The sequence below is a fragment of the Neomonachus schauinslandi genome, chromosome 1 (assembly GCF_002201575.2).
Source record: "Neomonachus schauinslandi chromosome 1, ASM220157v2, whole genome shotgun sequence".
In the NCBI taxonomy this organism is placed as follows: domain Eukaryota; kingdom Metazoa; phylum Chordata; class Mammalia; order Carnivora; family Phocidae; genus Neomonachus; species Neomonachus schauinslandi.
In genome coordinates, this window is record NC_058403.1 from 79,932,908 (window position 1) to 79,949,303 (window position 16,396).

Consider the following 16,396-nt stretch of genomic DNA (forward strand, 5'->3'; position numbering starts at 1 on the left):
TCCCCTCTGGTAACCACTAGTCTTTTCTCTGTATCTGTGAGTTTGTTTTGTTTTATTTATTTGCTTTGTTTTTTTTAGATTCCACATTTGAGTGAAATCATACAGTACTTGTCTTTTTCTGTCTGACTTATTTCGCTTAGCATAAGACCTACAAGTTCCATCCATATTGTTGTAAACATCAAGATCTCATTTTTTTTTTTTAAGATTTTATTTATTTATTTGAGAGAGAGAAAGCAAGAGACAGAGCACAAGTGGAGGAGGAGGGGCAAGGGAGAGGGAGAAGCAGACTCCCCACTGAGCAGGAAGCCCAATGTGGGGCTCGATCCCAGGATGCTGGGGATCATGACCTGAGCCAAAGGCAGATGCTTAACCAACTGAGCCACCCGGGTGCCCTGATCTCATTCTTTTTTATGGCTGAATAATATTCCACTTTGTAAATATGCCACATCTTCTTTATCCATTCATCTATCAATGGATACTTCGGTTGTTTCCGTATCTTAGTTATTATAAATAATGCTGAAATGGACACAAGGGTGCATATATCTTTTTGAATTAGTGTTTTCATATTCTTCAGATAAATACTCAGAAGTTGAATTACTGGATCATATGGTAGTTCTATTCTTAATTTTTTGAGGAAGAAACATGCTGTTTTCTGTAGTGGCTGCACCAATTTACATTCCCACTAATAGTGTACAAGGGTTCCCTTTTCTCTACATCCTCTCCAACAATTGTCATTTCTTGCCTTTTTGGTAATAGACATTCCAATAGGTATTAAAGAATATATCATTGTGGTTTTGATTTGCATTTTCCTAATAATTGGTGATACTGAACACCTTTTCATGTGCTTGTTGGCCATCTGTATGTCCTCTTTGGAGAAATGTCTATTCAGATCCTCTGCCCATTTTTTTTTTTTTTTAAGATTTTATTTATTTATTTGAGAGAGAGAGTGAGAGAGAGAGAGAGAGAGCACAAGAGAGGGGAGCGGGAGAGGGAGGAGCAGACTCCCCGCTGAGCAGGGAGCCCAATGCGGGACTTGATCCCGGGACTCCAGGATCATGACCTGAGCCGAAGGCAGTCGCTTAACTGACTGAGCCACCCAGGCGCCCTCTGCCCATTTTTTAATCAAGTTTTGTTGTTGTTATTATTGTTATTGAGTTGTATGAGTTCCTTGTATGTTTTGGATATTAACCCCTTATTGGATATATGGTTTACAAATATCTTCTCCATTCAGTAGGTTGCCTTTTTGTTTGATGATGGGTTTTTTTTTTTTTTTTTGCTGTGCAGTTGATGTAGTCCCATTTGTTTATTTTTGCTTTTTTTCCTTTGCCTCTGGAGTCAGATCCACAAAGACATTACTAAGATCAATATCAAGGAGTTTATGCCTATGTTTTCTTCTAGGAATTTTATGGTTTCAGGTGTTACATTCAAGTCTTCAATCTATTTTGAATTAATTTTTGTGTGTAGTGTAAAATAGTCATTTAATTCAATTCCTTTGCACGTAGCTGTCCAGTTTTCCCAGCACCATTTATTGAAGAGACAGTCCTTTCTCCATTGTGTGTTCTTGGATCTTTTGTCATAGATTTATTTTATATATATATATATAAATTTTTTTTTTTTTGGTGGGGGCTCTTAGTTCTGTTCCATTGACTTTTGTATCTGTTTTTGTACCAATGCCATACTGTTTTAATTACTCTAGCTTTGTGGTATAGTGTAAAATCAGAGAGTGTGGTATCTCTGGGTTTGTTACTTTTTTTTTTTTTTTAAGATTTTATTTATTTATTTGAGAGAGAATGAGAGAGAGAGAGAGAGAGCATGAGATGGGGCAGGGTCATAGGGGGAAGCAAACTTCCTGCTGAGCAGGGAGCCCAATGCAGGACTTGATCCCGGGACTCCAGGATCATGACCTGAGCCGAAGGCAGTTGCTTAACCAACTGAGCCACCCAGGCGCCCTGGGTTTGTTATTCTTACTCATTCTTTCTCAAGATTGCTTTGGCTATTTGGGATCTTTTGTGTGGTTCCATGAAAATTTTAGAATGATTTGTTCTAGTTCTGTGGAGTATGCCACTGGTATTTTGATAGGTATTGCATTGAATCTATAGATTGCTTTGGGTGGTATGGACATTTTAACAGTATTAATTCTTCCAACTCATGAGCATGGAATATCTTTCCATTTGTGTCTTTTTCAATTTCTTTCATCAGCATCTTAAAATTTTCAATACACAGGTCTTTAACCTCCTTGGTTAAATTTATTTCTGAGCATTTCAGAATTTTTCAATGCAATTGTAACTGGGATTGTTTTTTTAATTTCTCTGTTTTTTTTGTCATTAGTAGAAATGCCATAGATTTCTGTATGTTGATTTTTTTTTTAAAGATTTTATTTATTTATTTGACAGGGAGAGAGACAGAGAGAGAGCCCAAGCAGGGGGAGCAGCAGAGGGAGAGGGAGAAGCAGGCTCTCAGCCGAGCAGGGAGCCCAATGCGGGGCTCAATTCCAGGACCCTGGGATCATGACCTGAACCGAAGGCAGACGCTTAACAACTGAGCCACCCAGGCGCCCCTGTATGTTGATTTTGTATCATGCAACGTTACTGAATTCATTTATTAGTTCTAACAGTTTTTTGGTGGATTCTTTAGGGTATCCTATATATATAGCATCGTGTCATCTGCAAACAGTGATAGTTTTACTTCTTCTTTTCTGATTTGGATGCCTGTTATTTCTTTTTCTTGCCTAGTTGCTTTGGCTAGGACTTCCAATACCTTCTCAAATAAAAGTGGTAAAAGTGCACACACTTATCTTGTTCCCGTTCTTTTTTTCTTGTTCCCATTCTTAAAGGAAAAGTTTTCAGCTTTTCACCATTAAGTATGATGTTAGGTTGTAAGATTGTCATATATGACAACTTGTTGAGGCACCCACTTTTGGTACTCAATACCCACTTTGTTGAGAGATATTTTACCCATAATTGGATGTTGCATTTTGTCAAATGGTTTTTCTGTATCTATTGAGAAGATCATATGATCATTATCTTTCATTTTGTTAACATGATGTATCATGTTGATTAATTTGCAGATATTGAACCATCCTTGAATATCTGGAATAATTCCCACTTGACCATAGTGTATGATCCTTTTAATGAATTGTTGGATTTCATCTGCTAATATTTTGTCGAGGATGTTTGCATCTATGTTCATCAAGGATATTGGCCTATTTTTTTGTTTTGTTTTTGGTATCCTTGTCTGGTTTTGGTATTAGGATAATACTGGCCCCATTAAATGTGTTTGGCAGCTTTCCCTCCTCTTCAATTTTTTGAAGTAGTTTGAGAAGGACAGGTAGTAAATCTTTGAATGTTTGGTAGAATTCACCAATGAATCCAACCTAGCCCAGACTTTTTTTTTTTCCTTTATTGGGGGGTTTCTGATTACTCTTTCAATCTGCTTACTAGTAATTGGACTATTCAAATTTTCTATTTCTTCATAATTCAGTCTTAGAAGATTGTTTGTTTCTAGGAATTTATCCATTTCCTCTAGGTTGTCCTGTTTGTTGGTATATAATTGTTCATAGTAGTCTCACGATCCTTTGTATTTCTGTAGTATCAATTGTAACTTCTCTTTCATTCTTGATTTTATTTATTTGCGTCCTCTCTTTTTTCTTGGGTTGTCTAAGGGTTTGTTGATTTTATCTTTTCAAAGAATCAGCTCTTAGTTTCATTTATCTTTTCTTTTGTCCTTTTAGTCTTTATTTCATTTATTTCCATTCTGATCTTTATTATTTTTTTCCTTTTACTAATACTTGACATTGTTGTTTTTCTAGTTCTTTCTAGTTCTTTACACCTACACTCTCTAGGTGTAAAGAAAGATTTTTATTTTTTTGAGGTAGGCCTGTATTGCTATGAACATCCCACTTAGAACTATTTTTGCTGCACCCCATAGATTTTGATATGTTCTATTTCTTTTTTTTTTAAGATTTATTTATTTATTAGAGAGAAACAGAGAGAGAGAGAGTACAAGCAGGGGGAGAGGCAGGGGCAGAGGGAGAGGGAGAAGCAGACTCCCCGCTGAGCTGGGAGCTGGATGTGGGACTCGATCCCAGGACTTGGAGATTATGACCTGAGCCGAAGGCAGATGCTTAACCATCTGAGCCACACAGGCACCCCGATATGTTCTATTTCTGTTTCCATTTGTCTCTAGGTAATTTTGCATTTTGTCAAATGGTTTTTTATTTCTCCTTTGATTTCTTTGATGACCCATTGGTTGTTTAGTAGCATGTTATTTGATTTCCACATTTTTGTGGTTTTTCCCATTTTCCTCTTGTAATTAATTTCTAGTTTCAGGTCAGAAAAGATGCTTTATGTGATTTAAATTTTCTTGAATTTTGAGATTTGTTTTGTTGCCCAACACGTGACTGTTCTGGAAAATGTTCCATGTACCTTCCATCTGCTTTAGGATGGAATGTTCTGTATATATCTAGTAAGTCCATCTGGTCTAATGTGTTGTTTAAGACCAATATATTCTAATTAACTTTTTGCTTGGATGATCTATCCAATGATGAAAATAAGGTATTAAAATCCTTTACTATTATTGCATTGCTTTTAATTTATCTCTTTAGGTCTGTTAATATTTGCTGTATATACTTTGGTGCTCCTATGTTGGGTGCATATATATTTACAAATGTTATATCTTCTTGGATTGAACTCTATCATTTTTAAAAAAGATTTTATTTGAGAGAGAGCAAGAGAGTGAGTGAGGGAGCACAAGCAGGGGGAGCTGCAGAGGGAGAGAGAGAAGCAGACTCCCTGCTGAGCAGGGAGCCCAACCTGGGGCTTGATCCCAGAACCCTGGGATCATGACTTGAGCTGAAGGCAGATGCTTAACTGACTGAGCCACTCAGGCACCCTGACCCCTTTATCATTATGTAATGCCTTTTTTGTCTTTTATTAGTCTTTGTTTTAAAGTGTGTTTTGTCTGATATGCATATAATTACTCCAGCTTTCTTTTCATTTCCACTTGCATGGAATTATCTTTTTCTATCCCTTCACTTTCAGTCTGTGCGTATCTCTAGATCTGAAGTGAGACTCTTGTAGGCACCATATAGATAGTTCTTGCCTTTTTTTTTTTTTTTTAAAGATTTTATTTATTTTGACAGAGAGAGAGAGAAACAGCGAGAGAGGGAACACAAGCGGGGGGAGTGGGAGAGGGAGAAGCAGGCTTCCTGCTGAGCAGGGAGTCCGATATGGGGCTCGATCCCAGGACCCTGGGATCATGACCTGAGCTGAAGGCAGACGCTCAATGACTGAGCCACCCAGGTGCCCTGCCTTTTTTTTTTTTTAATCTATTCAGCCACGCTGCATTTTTTGACTGGTGAATTTAGTTCATTTCCATTGAAAGTAATTACTGATGAGTACATACTTATTGCTGTTTTGTTGTTTTCTGGCTGTTTTGGTAGTTCCTCCCTGTTCCTTCTCCTGGTCTCTTCCCTTGCGGTGGTTGTCTTTCTCTTCCTTTCTTTCTCTCTCTCTCTTTCCTTTCTCCTTCCTTCCTTCTTCCTTCCTTCTCTCTTTTTTTATCCTCTCTCTTCTTTCTCTCTCTCTCTCTTCCTTTTTTCGTCTCAATATTATTTGGGCTCTTTTCTCTTTCTTTTTTGTGTATCATAGGTTTTTGGTTGTGGTTACCATAAGGTTTCTATATATTGGAACAAACACAGAACATCTGTTTTAGGCAGATAGTTGCTTATGTTCGAACACATTCTAATAGCACTACATTTTTACTTCCCCTCCCTAGTTTTGTTTTTGATGTCCTATTTTACATCTTTTATTTTGTGTATCCCTTAACAACTTCTTGTAGTTACTGTTGATTTTATTATTTTTGTCTTTTAATCTTCATACTAGCTTTGTAAGTGGCTGATCCACTGCCTTTATTATGTATTTGCCTTCACAAGTGGTATTTTTTCTTTCATTTGTTTTACTATTTCTGGTTATAGTTTTTCTGTCCCACTTAAGACCCTTTAACATTTCTTTTGTAAGGTTGGTTAAATGATGAACTCCTTTGGTTTTTGCCTATTTGGGAACCTTCAACTCTAGATGATAATCTTGTCAGGTAGAGTATTCTTGGTTGAATACTTTCAGTGCTTTAAATATATCCTGCCCGTCCTTTCTGGCTGCAGATTTTCTGCTGGAAAATCAGCTGATAGTCCTATGGGGTTTTCCTTGTATATGATTATTTGGTTTTTTTCTTGCTGCTTTTAAGATTCTCTCTTTAACATTTACCATTTTAATTATAAATGTATTCATGTGGCTTTCTTTGGGTTCATCTTATTTGGAACTCTGTGCTTCTTGGACCTCAATGTCCTCTTCTTTTCCCAGGTTAGGGGAGTTTTCAGCCATTATTGTTTCAAATAAGTTTTCTGCCCCCTTCTCTCTGCTCTTTCTGGGACCTCTATAATGTGAATGTTATTGTACTTGATGTTTTCCTAGAGACCCCTTAAATATCCTCCCTTTTACAAAATTCTTGTGTCTTTTCCCTGTTCTGGTGATTTCCCCTATTCTCTCTTTGATTGCTGATCTGCATCATCTTATCTACTGTTCACTCCCTCTAGTGTATTTTTCATTTGAATTATTGTAATCATCAGCTCTGATTGGTTCTTATATTATCTCTCTCTTATAGTTTTCCCTGTGTTCCTCCATTCTTCTCCCAATCTCAATGAGCATTTTTATGACCATTACTTTGAACTCTTTGTCAGATGAATTACCTCTATTTCATTATGATTTTTTCCTGGGGTTTTTATCTTGTTCTTTTGTTTGAAACATATTTCTCTGTCTCATTTTATTTTGATTTTGTTTGTTTCTATAAATTAGGAGGAACACTTACCTGTCCTGGTCTGGAAGGAGTGGCCTCGTGTAGGAGCATTTCCTGTGGAGACTGTGTGTGACTGACTGGAAGCTTTGGCAGGCTGGCGGGAGCTAAGCAGTTGTGGGCTGGGGTGGAGGGGTATCTCAGGGCACTCACTGCATGTCAGGGCTGCCTTGGCACAGTGGTTATAGCTGGAGTGAGCACATGCCAGGGCGTCCTTGGGTGCACCACGCTAGGGCCACCTTGATGGGACAGCTGGATTTGAAGTGGGCCTGGGCTGGGGGAGCTAGGGTGTGCCTTGTCAGGGCCACCCTGGGGGCAGTCCCTGGGTGCACAATGCCAGAGCTGCCCTGGCAGGCTGGCTGGAGCTGGAGCAGGCTGGGGGTCCTGGGGTACACCATGCCAGGGCCACCCTGGTGAGATGGCTGGAATGTGCAAAGGCCAGAGGAGTCCTGGGGCCCTTGCAGGACAGTGGGCATGGGCTGGGAGGGAATCCCTGGGTGTGCTGCACTGGGCCTGTACTGGTGGGATGCCTGGGTTGGGTGGGTGCTGGGAGTGGAGGGGGTAGTCTCAGAGGGCACTGCGCCAGAGCTATCTTGAGGGGGATGGCTGGAGCTGGTGTGGGCCAGGGGTCCAGGGTGCACTGGGGCAGTCCTAACAGGCTGGTGTGAGCGCCTGGACCCTGCTCCTGCCTATGCTATCAAGGTGGAGGGCGAGTGTAAAAAATGGCATGGACCATGCCTGTTACCCTGGAGAGTTCCAGCAGTTGCCTGCCAGTTTGGTGGCTGCCCTAAGGTTAGTAAATGGATTTGCTTCACTTATAATCTAATTAGCCTTTAAGCCACTGTTGTTTTTACTGTGCCTCAGGGTAGGGGAGTCTGGACTGGGACCCTCAGTGACCTCCCTATCGCACTGGGGGGGGGGGGGCGGTGTTCCCATGGTTACCATGTCTCCATCTCTCCTAGTCTTCTCTATGTGGTCCCTCTACTGTTTGTTGGGCTGTTCAATCAGCCCTCAGTTTTTTTGAAGGAATTGCTCTCTACGTAGGTGTATATAAATTGTGTCAGTGGGAGGAGGTGAGTTTAGGGTCGTTCTCTGCTGCCATCTTGGACCACCTTCCTTAATTTTACTACTTTTGTCTTTTAACCTTCATGCTTGCCTTGTGATGGATCCACTAGGTTTGTTGTATTTTTCCAGTGAGATTTTTAAAAAATATTTTCTCTACACCCAGTGTGGGGCTTGAACTCATAACCTCAAGATCAAGAGTTGCACGCTATTCTGACTGAGCTAGCCAGGCACTGCTTTCCAGTGAGATTTTTGCTTTAATATGCTTCCTTATTAGTGCCATTTCTTTTCAGCTTAAATAAATCCCTTTAAAACACTTACTGTAGGGCTGGTTTAGTGGTGATGAACTCCTTTAGCTTTTGCTTACCTGGAAAGCAAAATCTCTCAATCTCTTAATCGCTCCTTAAATTCTGAATGGTAATCTTGCTGGGCAGAGAATTCTTGGTTGGAAGTTTTTTCCTTTTTGAACTTCGAATATGTCATGCCATTTCCTCCTGGTCAGTAAAGTTTCTGCTGAAAAATCTGATAGCTTTATGGGGTTTTCCTTATATATAACAAGTTGTTTTTCCTCCTGCTGCTCCTGATTCTTTAATTTCTACCATTTTTTAAAAAGATTTTATTCATTTATTTAAAAGAGAGAGAACACAAGCAGGGGGAGCAGCAGGCTCCCTGCTGAGCAGGGACCCCCCATGTGGGGCTCGATCCCAGGACCCCGGAATCATGACCCGAGCCGAAGGTAGACGCTTGACTGACTGAGCCACCCAGGTGCCCCTAGTTTCTACCATTTTAATTATAATGTGTGTTGGTGTGGTTTTCTTTGGTTTATCCTGGACCTGGATGTCTGATTCCTTTCCCAGATTAGTTTTCAGCCACTGTTTCTTCAAATAATTTTTTTGTCCCTTTTTTTCTTCCTCTGGGATCTATGTAATATGAATTCTATTCTGCTTGATAAGACCCAAAGGTCCCTTAAGGTATTTTCACTCCTTTAAAAATTTTCTTCATTTTGTTGCTTTGTCTGGGTGAGTTCCATTGCTCCTCCTCATCCAGCTCATTGATCTGTTCTTCTACTTCAGTCTCTTGTGGAACCCCTCTAGTGTATTTTTTAGTTTAGTTATAACTTCTGTTTGGTACTTTCTTATATATTCTCCTTGTTGAAGTTCTGTGCTCATCCATTCTGCTCCCGAGTTTGGTGAGCATCCTTATGACCATTTTATCAGGTAGTTTGCAAATCTGTTTCATTTAGTTCTTTTCCTGAGGTCTTGTGCTTTTGTTTGGAGCTATTCTTCTATCCCCTAATTTTGCCTAACTCTCCACGTTTCTAAGTATTAGGTGAGTCAGTGACCTCTCTCAATTATTGAAGAAGTGGCCTTTTGTAGGTGTTCTGTGGGAGGCAGAAGGACAATCTCCTTTGGTCCCCTACGTGAGCTGTGTGCCCCCTCCTACTGTGCTGGGCCATGGCTGTGGTACTCTGGGGGGGCAGGTGGCCCCTGGCCCGACTGCGGGGTGTCAGGCCTACTGCAGTGTGTTTGGGTGGGGCTGTCAGTGGGGTGTAACTTCTCTGGGGCTAGCAGATTAGATGGAGAATTCCAAAATGGCCCACCAGTATCTCAGCCCCCAGGGGAAATCTGCTGTTTCCTCTTTGGCAGATGCTTTAAGGTTAATAAATGGGTCTCCTTTACTTAGTCTACGTGCTTTTTAAATTGGTGTTTTTGCAGTGGTTTCTGGGTACAGTCTGTGCCTCAGCTCTTTCAGAGTGGGTTTTCCATTTTTTACTGTTTGTTTTTCTGGACATAAGCCCCACTGATTTTCAAAACCTAGTGTTTTGGGGGCTCATCTCTCCTGATCTCCTGTGGAGGATCTAAGGTTTGCGGTGTATTTGATGTGCAGCTCAAATGCCTCACTCCTCAGGGAAGAGTTCCGTACACACTTGTGCTTCCCCATGGCTCATGTTTTCCCCTGGCAAGTCCGTGTCTTTGCCTCTTTCCCAGATTGATGTTGTCCTTTCAGGCTTTGTTGTGGAGGCTCTCTTCGTTCCATTTTCAGTTCCCTTTCAGAGGGAATTATTCCGTATGTAGTTGTTGATTTGTTGTGTCCCTGGGAGGAGACGGGTTCAGGATCTTGTTACACTGCCATCTTGAACTCAACTTTGTTCTGCCGTTTTCTTTTTTGAGGGAGAGCGAGCGAGCACTAAGAGCTGGGGGGGGGGGGGAGAAGGGGCAGAGTGAGGGAGAAAGAGAATCTTAAACAGATTCCATGCTCAGCACGGAGCCCCATATGGGGCTCGATCTCACGACCCTGAGATCACGACCTGAGCGGAAGTCAAGAGTCGGATACTTAACTGACAAGCCCCCCTGCCATTTCAGGTGTGTGCTGCCTTGGTTAAATTATTCATCATGTGAGTCTCAGCTTCTTTTTTTCTGTAAAAGAGGGTTGAATTTGAACTAATGAAACTGAATTGTGGGGGAGCCTGGGTGGCTCAGTCATTGGGCATCTACCTTTGGCTCAGGTCATGATCCCAGGGTCCTGGGATCGAGCCCCGCGTCGGGCTCCCTGCTCCGCGGGAAGCCTGCTTCTCCCTCTCCCACTCCCCCTGCTGTGTTCCCTCTCTGTGTCAAATAAATAAAATAAATCTTAAAAAACAACAAAAAAACCCAAAAAACTGAATTGTGGCAACAAGGGCTCTAAATGTCCCTCATGATTGGACAGACTGAGAGCTGGCCAGCAGGCCTGCAGAACTTAAACAGAGAGGCATTTATTGTTAGGGCAAAGCTTACACTCAAATGGGTTTTCACGTAAACGCATCAAAAGGGCGATGCCCTGCCCCCAGGTGTTTGCTTTCAGTTCTCCTGCTGCCTGGCCCACCACTGTTCTGTCTTCCCGACAGCAGCAAGAGCTCGAGTTCCTCCATGCTACCCAGCAGCTGGAGGGGACCAAGTAGGACAGACTCCTGAATGCCATCTGCCCGAGTCCCATCTATTCTCAAAGCTTCAAGGAAACTGAAAAAAGTCCCAAAGGGCAAAGCATATGTTCTTAAAAAGCTGGATGGAAGTATGAGACATTCCTTTGCTGAATAAGCAAACAAAATCAACTGGTCGGTGAACTGATGCTGCTGCAACATCCTGGGAGAGACAGGGAGTCTCCCCGGGGGATGACGGGTGTGGAGAAAGGCCCGGGCACGGACATCCACCTCGGCTCAGAAGGGGGCAGGCGGAGGGGCCAAGCCAGTTAGAGACGGGTCCCTCCCTGGCTGCATCAGGATCGTGTCTGGTCTCCAGTGCCAGGCCCCCCAAGAGGCCTCAGTCCTCAGTCACAGGTGGGGGAATGAGCTGCAGCTGGAAATTCTCATTCTGGAAGATGCTGTTGAAAGCAGGGCCACTCTGGGAGCCACTGAACGGCCTGTAGCTCTCACTGCTGCGATTCTGGGAGAGCTCTGTGAGGAGAGCCAGCTGCAAAAGAAGGGACACCCATCAGCCAAGGTGTGTGGAACAGAGGTGGAGGAGCCTTGATCCCCCTGCCTCGGATACACAAGGGACGGGGCTACACCACAGGGAAGTATAAAACTGGCTCTGGATCCCAGGGCAATGACCCCGGATTACGATCCCTGGCTCTGACGTCTCCTGTGTAACCTGTCCAGCCCCCACTTCAGCTGTGAGGAGGGAGCCGTAAGCCATGGCAGGGCCAGCAGGTCTGGGTCAGGCTCTGGACCCCACGTCCGCAGGAACTTCTACTAGTGCAAGGTCACTGCAATGAGTGCGCTATGCTACATCCTCTACGTGTGTATGGTTTCTAACCTTCCGCAAGAACCCTCTGCGTACAAAACGCAGAGTCCTCAGAATTAACGTGTCCTAAGTCACTCAGTGCTGAGTGGTAGTGCAGGACTCAACCTCAGGTCCACATGGCAATTTCTGCCTAGCCGAGCCACCTATGGTCCTGCCTTCCCTGGTCTGGCACCCGTTCCACCACTCACCCACCCTGCCAGGAACTCTGTCCTCTGCTAATCTAGCGGGTAAGGGGTTCTCCATCCAGGCAGTGACGATGCAAGGGCCACGTGTATCCATTCGTCACTTCTGTGGAAAACTCACTACCAGTGATTGTGGGAACTGGAGACACAGCAGACGGGCCTCTCAGTTCAAAGTGCCCACTTATCTAAAGCACTCCGGCCCCAGCGACGCTCTAGGGTGCAGCCGACGACACTGGCTCAGGAGCCCCACCTGCGAGTTACTCAGCCGGCCATGGATGCACAGCTCACGTCGTCCTGCCGGGACTCGCACTGAGGGCCCGGCCCGGGGAGACACATGTCCCTTGGTCCACAGAGCCCCATCTTTGCCACTTCTCATCCTCTCTAACCCTCTCAGCTGCCCATCAGCCTGTGAAGTTCTCCCTAAGAACAATTCTGTAGAAGACTAGGAACAGAACAGGCAACAGATGTTACATAAACTCAAAGTTCTTCCACATTCAGACACTGTGAGGTTTAGAAAGATCAACTGAAAAAATATTTTCTATTTCCTGAGAAGATCTGTGTTCTACTTCTGTAACTTTGTGATCTAGGAATCAAGGAATAGTGAATAATGGCTCCACAGTTTGAAGCAGAGCTTCCTTAGGAGGCTCAGAAAGCCAACTCGTGGGGCAGAGCCTGGCTGAGGCTGAAAACTCAGCAAAGCCACTGGGCCCCATTCCGGAGACCCCTGGGGAAGCTTCCTGGAATAAAAACCGACTCTCCAAGAGGGAACACCGCTTTTCCTCCGGGCTACCGCCCCTCCCACCCCCCCCCAGCAGGTATTTGCAGAAGAGCAGGGAGGGGGCCAGGGAGTCCAGGCACAGAAGCAGAGCCACACATGGTGTGTGCGAGCTCAAGCGGAGCGCCGAGAACAAATCGGGCCCGGCTGGAGTCTAGGTAGGACTTGGGACGTGGAGAAGGTGGTAGTTTGGACTCCACCTTCCAGGGATGAGAGGCAGGAAAGAGTTTTAACAAGGGGGTGACCAGACACTGGGGTTTGGAGCGAGTCCCCAGGCAGCAGGGACAGAAGACCTGCAGTGGCCTCTGGGAGTGACCGTTTGGAGGGAAAGGGGAGAAATCCACAGGAGGTACAGAGAAGATGCCTCCGGTGGCTCCCTGGGGAGCGGAGGGGTGCCGCCAGGCTTCTGCTCTGGGTGACTGGCTGGGGTGCCCAGGCAGCAGATGAGGAAGAACAGGTGGAGGGAGTTATCGGGCACCCTCGGGACGTGCCTGGGGGGCGCGCAGACGGACACGGGGGCAGGACCGCTAGCAGCTCTCCCGGGCCGTCCTCTTCTACGGTTCCGGACGGGTCCCAGTCATTTCAGCCCCTGGCCCTCGGCAATAAAGACCCATTTGCCCAGTGTCCGCTGCAGTCAGGTGCAGTCGGGCGCCTACGTTCTGGACAACAGAAATGAGATCTACATCTTCTAGAACCGTCTGGACATAGTTTATTTCCTCCTGCTCTCCTTTTCCTCCACCTTGCCAGCCGGCGCGCAATGGTGACGGGGAAGCCGGAGCAGCCCTGCTAAACCACGCGAGTGGGCGCCCCGAGCCAAGGACGCCAGGAGAGAGGAGGACGCTGGAGACAGGCTCCGGGCAGGCGCCCGTGTTCCCATGTCTGTCTTGGGTACCCGTCATTCAGCGGTTGTGTTCATGGCCAAACGCGCTTGGCCAGCGCAGACGGGGCCGTCATTAGTACACACACAGCCGGGACGGAGCTCTGGCCACCTCCTCCGTGTCCTCCGCTAACTCCCGAGGGCTCCCCGGGGCCAGGGCTCCAAACTGAGGCGGCGGCTGGGGTGAGGGCCGGAGGACGCCACCCTTCCCAAACAGTGGTTATAAAGTGGGAAATAAAATGCAAGCCGCCCCAAAAACATTACCCGGGAGCTTCCTCGGTAGAGACGGCAAAGCTGATCAAAGGCCTGGATTTGCTGCGGGTCCAGGACGGGTTCCGAGGCTGCCTGGAAATCAGAAACGAGAAGGTGACCACCGCGCGCGGGCGGCCTCTGCGCTTGGCCAGTGCGGAGCCAGAGGCCGGTCTTCACGCCTTTCCGAGGAGACGCAGGCGGCAGCAGTGCGAGACCCTACCGAACATTCATGAGAAACAGGCACGGCCTTCCGCAGCCCCTCGGTGCCACCCTGCAGGCTGACCTGTGGAGGGACTGTCCCCACTGGGGTCTCTCTGGGTCTCCACACACAAGCTCCCCGCGGGGCTCGGGACCCCCGTTTGCCTCCGGCCAGGCTGCACTCCCGTACCCGCGGCCGAAGTCGGCGGGCAAAGATGCCGCTTCTTAGAGGCGGCCGGGGGGGTGCTTCGTAATTACATCACGTCCTTTCCCTGTCTCGTGATCAAGCTGGCAGCCACCTAACGGGGTGGCAAGGTTAGCCTACTGGCTTTTGGAAGAGGTGAAGTTTAACTTCTCTCTACAGCTGTCCGGCTCTGTTCCGCCTGCCACGGTGGCGGGCACGCCGATACTGTGCTTCTCGTCTCCTCTTGGTGGGTCTGCTCCAACGCTCTTACCCACAGGAAAGAAGTGGGATCCCGGGGAGGCAGCCATAGGCTTTGGAGTCTGAGGTAAACTGGAAGAGCAGTTCTGACGCTAGCTTGCCATGTGACCTTAGGTAAGTTACTTTTCTGAGCCTCAACGGCCTTACCCGTGAGAGAAGAAAATGCTTTCCTTATGGGCTCACCGACAATTAGATGAGATATAGATTTAAAGTGTCGTGAACATGCCTGGCACCTCACAAGGGCTCCGTACATGCTAGCTTCTATTACTACAATTTAGAGATGCCCTTAAATGTGGCTTTCAGGTGTTTTTATGCTTATGTGTAAGATTAGTGAAAAGAGGCCTTTGTTCTGTATTTATTATGAACCTCTCTTGGCATGAATAAAAGCATCACTAAATACACAATGAATGTATCTGTAAAGGAGGATTTCAGTGACGAAGGGTCTGGATGGTGACAGGGTGCCACTCTATGAGGAAGGTACGGTCATGTCCATTTTTTCCCCCTAAGAAGGATTCTGAACTTTAAAAAAAAAGCATTACAGAGAGGTTACATAAATTTATAATTTGTCTTCCAGGAAGGACTTTGCTTCTTTTCCTCAAAGTTTTTACTATCCTTAAGGGGAAACAATGGACTAAGAGCTCAGAGAGACGAGAGAAACACTACCCTTGAAATCACTCACGCTAGCCTAGTGGGGAGCTGTTTTACCACTTCACCTCCTGAGCAGGCAAAAAGGATCTCCTGTAAGGTCCAGAAGGCAGCTATGAGAGAGAAGGCTCACATCTCATGGCCCCTGGAACCCCACAGTGGTGCCCCACTAAGGTAACGCCTTAGTTCTTGGCACCCTCAGTGATGTGGGGATGGCTGAGGACAAGGCCACTCAGTGGAAATCCTGAGGAGGACAGTACGATCCAAAACAGCCAGAAAAGAGAAGAGGGGACCCACAGAGGCTCTGCTTTTCATTCTGTTCCACGTCTCTGGGTCTGCCAGACACATGGAGAGATCACTCTCTGAGAATGTTTAAACTTGCCTTGACACGTTTTAGACACCTTTTCTCTGTAATTTGGTAGGAAAACCATCATATTCTTGGAGATTGAGTGTGTGGAGTATCACACTTCTGACAGATACTAAGTAAAATACACAGGGAAGACCCAAGCTCAAGATGATCACAAAGTCTGAGAAACACGACGCACCTAGCTTAAACAAAGCAAAACAAGAAAAAATACTCAATTACCTTCGAGATACTTAACAAAAAACATGGTTCTGCCACCTGATTTCCCATGTCCCTTTAGTATCACTGGCATAAACTGGGGAGTGGGGCAGGTTGAGGACAAGGGCGATACTTGCCTTTCATTGGCCATTCAGAGCCTCAGCTGTGGGGCCTGCCACTGCCACAGGCCATATGACAAGGGCCCGGCCACCCCGATGTCACCTTTGCTTATTCCCTGGTTGCTCTGTGTTTCATAAAGGAGGTCCAGACAGAAACAAGTCAGCAGTAGACCAGGGAAGGGAGTGGAGGGGGCGGATTATGGTGAGGGGAAGGCAGGTTAGTTACACAGCAGGTTTAAATGCCAAGTTAGCATCTGATGAAGCAGCAAGAGCCAGAAAAGCTCTCTCCTTATAGAGGTACTTTTATAAAACAGCTCTGTGCCTTGAAGGGATATTGTAAGAAAAAAAAAATCTCATGAAATGCACTATTGTACTTGTTACGTAAGTGTGGATGGTGCCGGCCACTTAATGGTGACCCACTTAAGAAATTCCCATCAGACTTTGCTGAGAAAAGCTGTACTGGACACAGACCTGCTAATAATTGTATTTTCTTTTTTGTTTTTATCACTATGGAGCTCAGGGCTAAATGGTTAGTACAACTAGCAACTGCTGAGGACTTTGTGGCAAACATTTATGTATGCAATTATAACCCAGTTTTATAATAAAGTTTTCCTCCTTTATTTATTTCATCCTACTCGATGTATGTTGGAAACCAAC

The 16,396-nt window shown here is 45.4% G+C and overlaps 1 protein-coding gene across 3 annotated transcripts in view; it reads right to left on the reverse strand.

The window, feature by feature from the left end:
* Positions 1-10,661: 10,661 nt before the first annotated feature.
* Positions 10,662-16,396, reverse strand: part of VPS8 (VPS8 subunit of CORVET complex) — a 237,786-nt gene continuing 232,051 nt past the window's right edge. For all 3 annotated transcript variants that reach the window (XM_044914623.1, XM_044914617.1, XM_044914619.1), the window contains 3 exons: positions 14,995-15,001; positions 13,786-13,862; positions 10,662-11,354 (listed from right to left, as the gene is read on the reverse strand). In XM_044914623.1, coding sequence (XP_044770558.1) covers positions 11,205-11,354; positions 13,786-13,862; positions 14,995-15,001 — 234 coding nt within the window. In that variant the 3' untranslated portion in view covers positions 10,662-11,204. The remainder of the gene's footprint in view (positions 11,355-13,785; positions 13,863-14,994; positions 15,002-16,396) is intronic.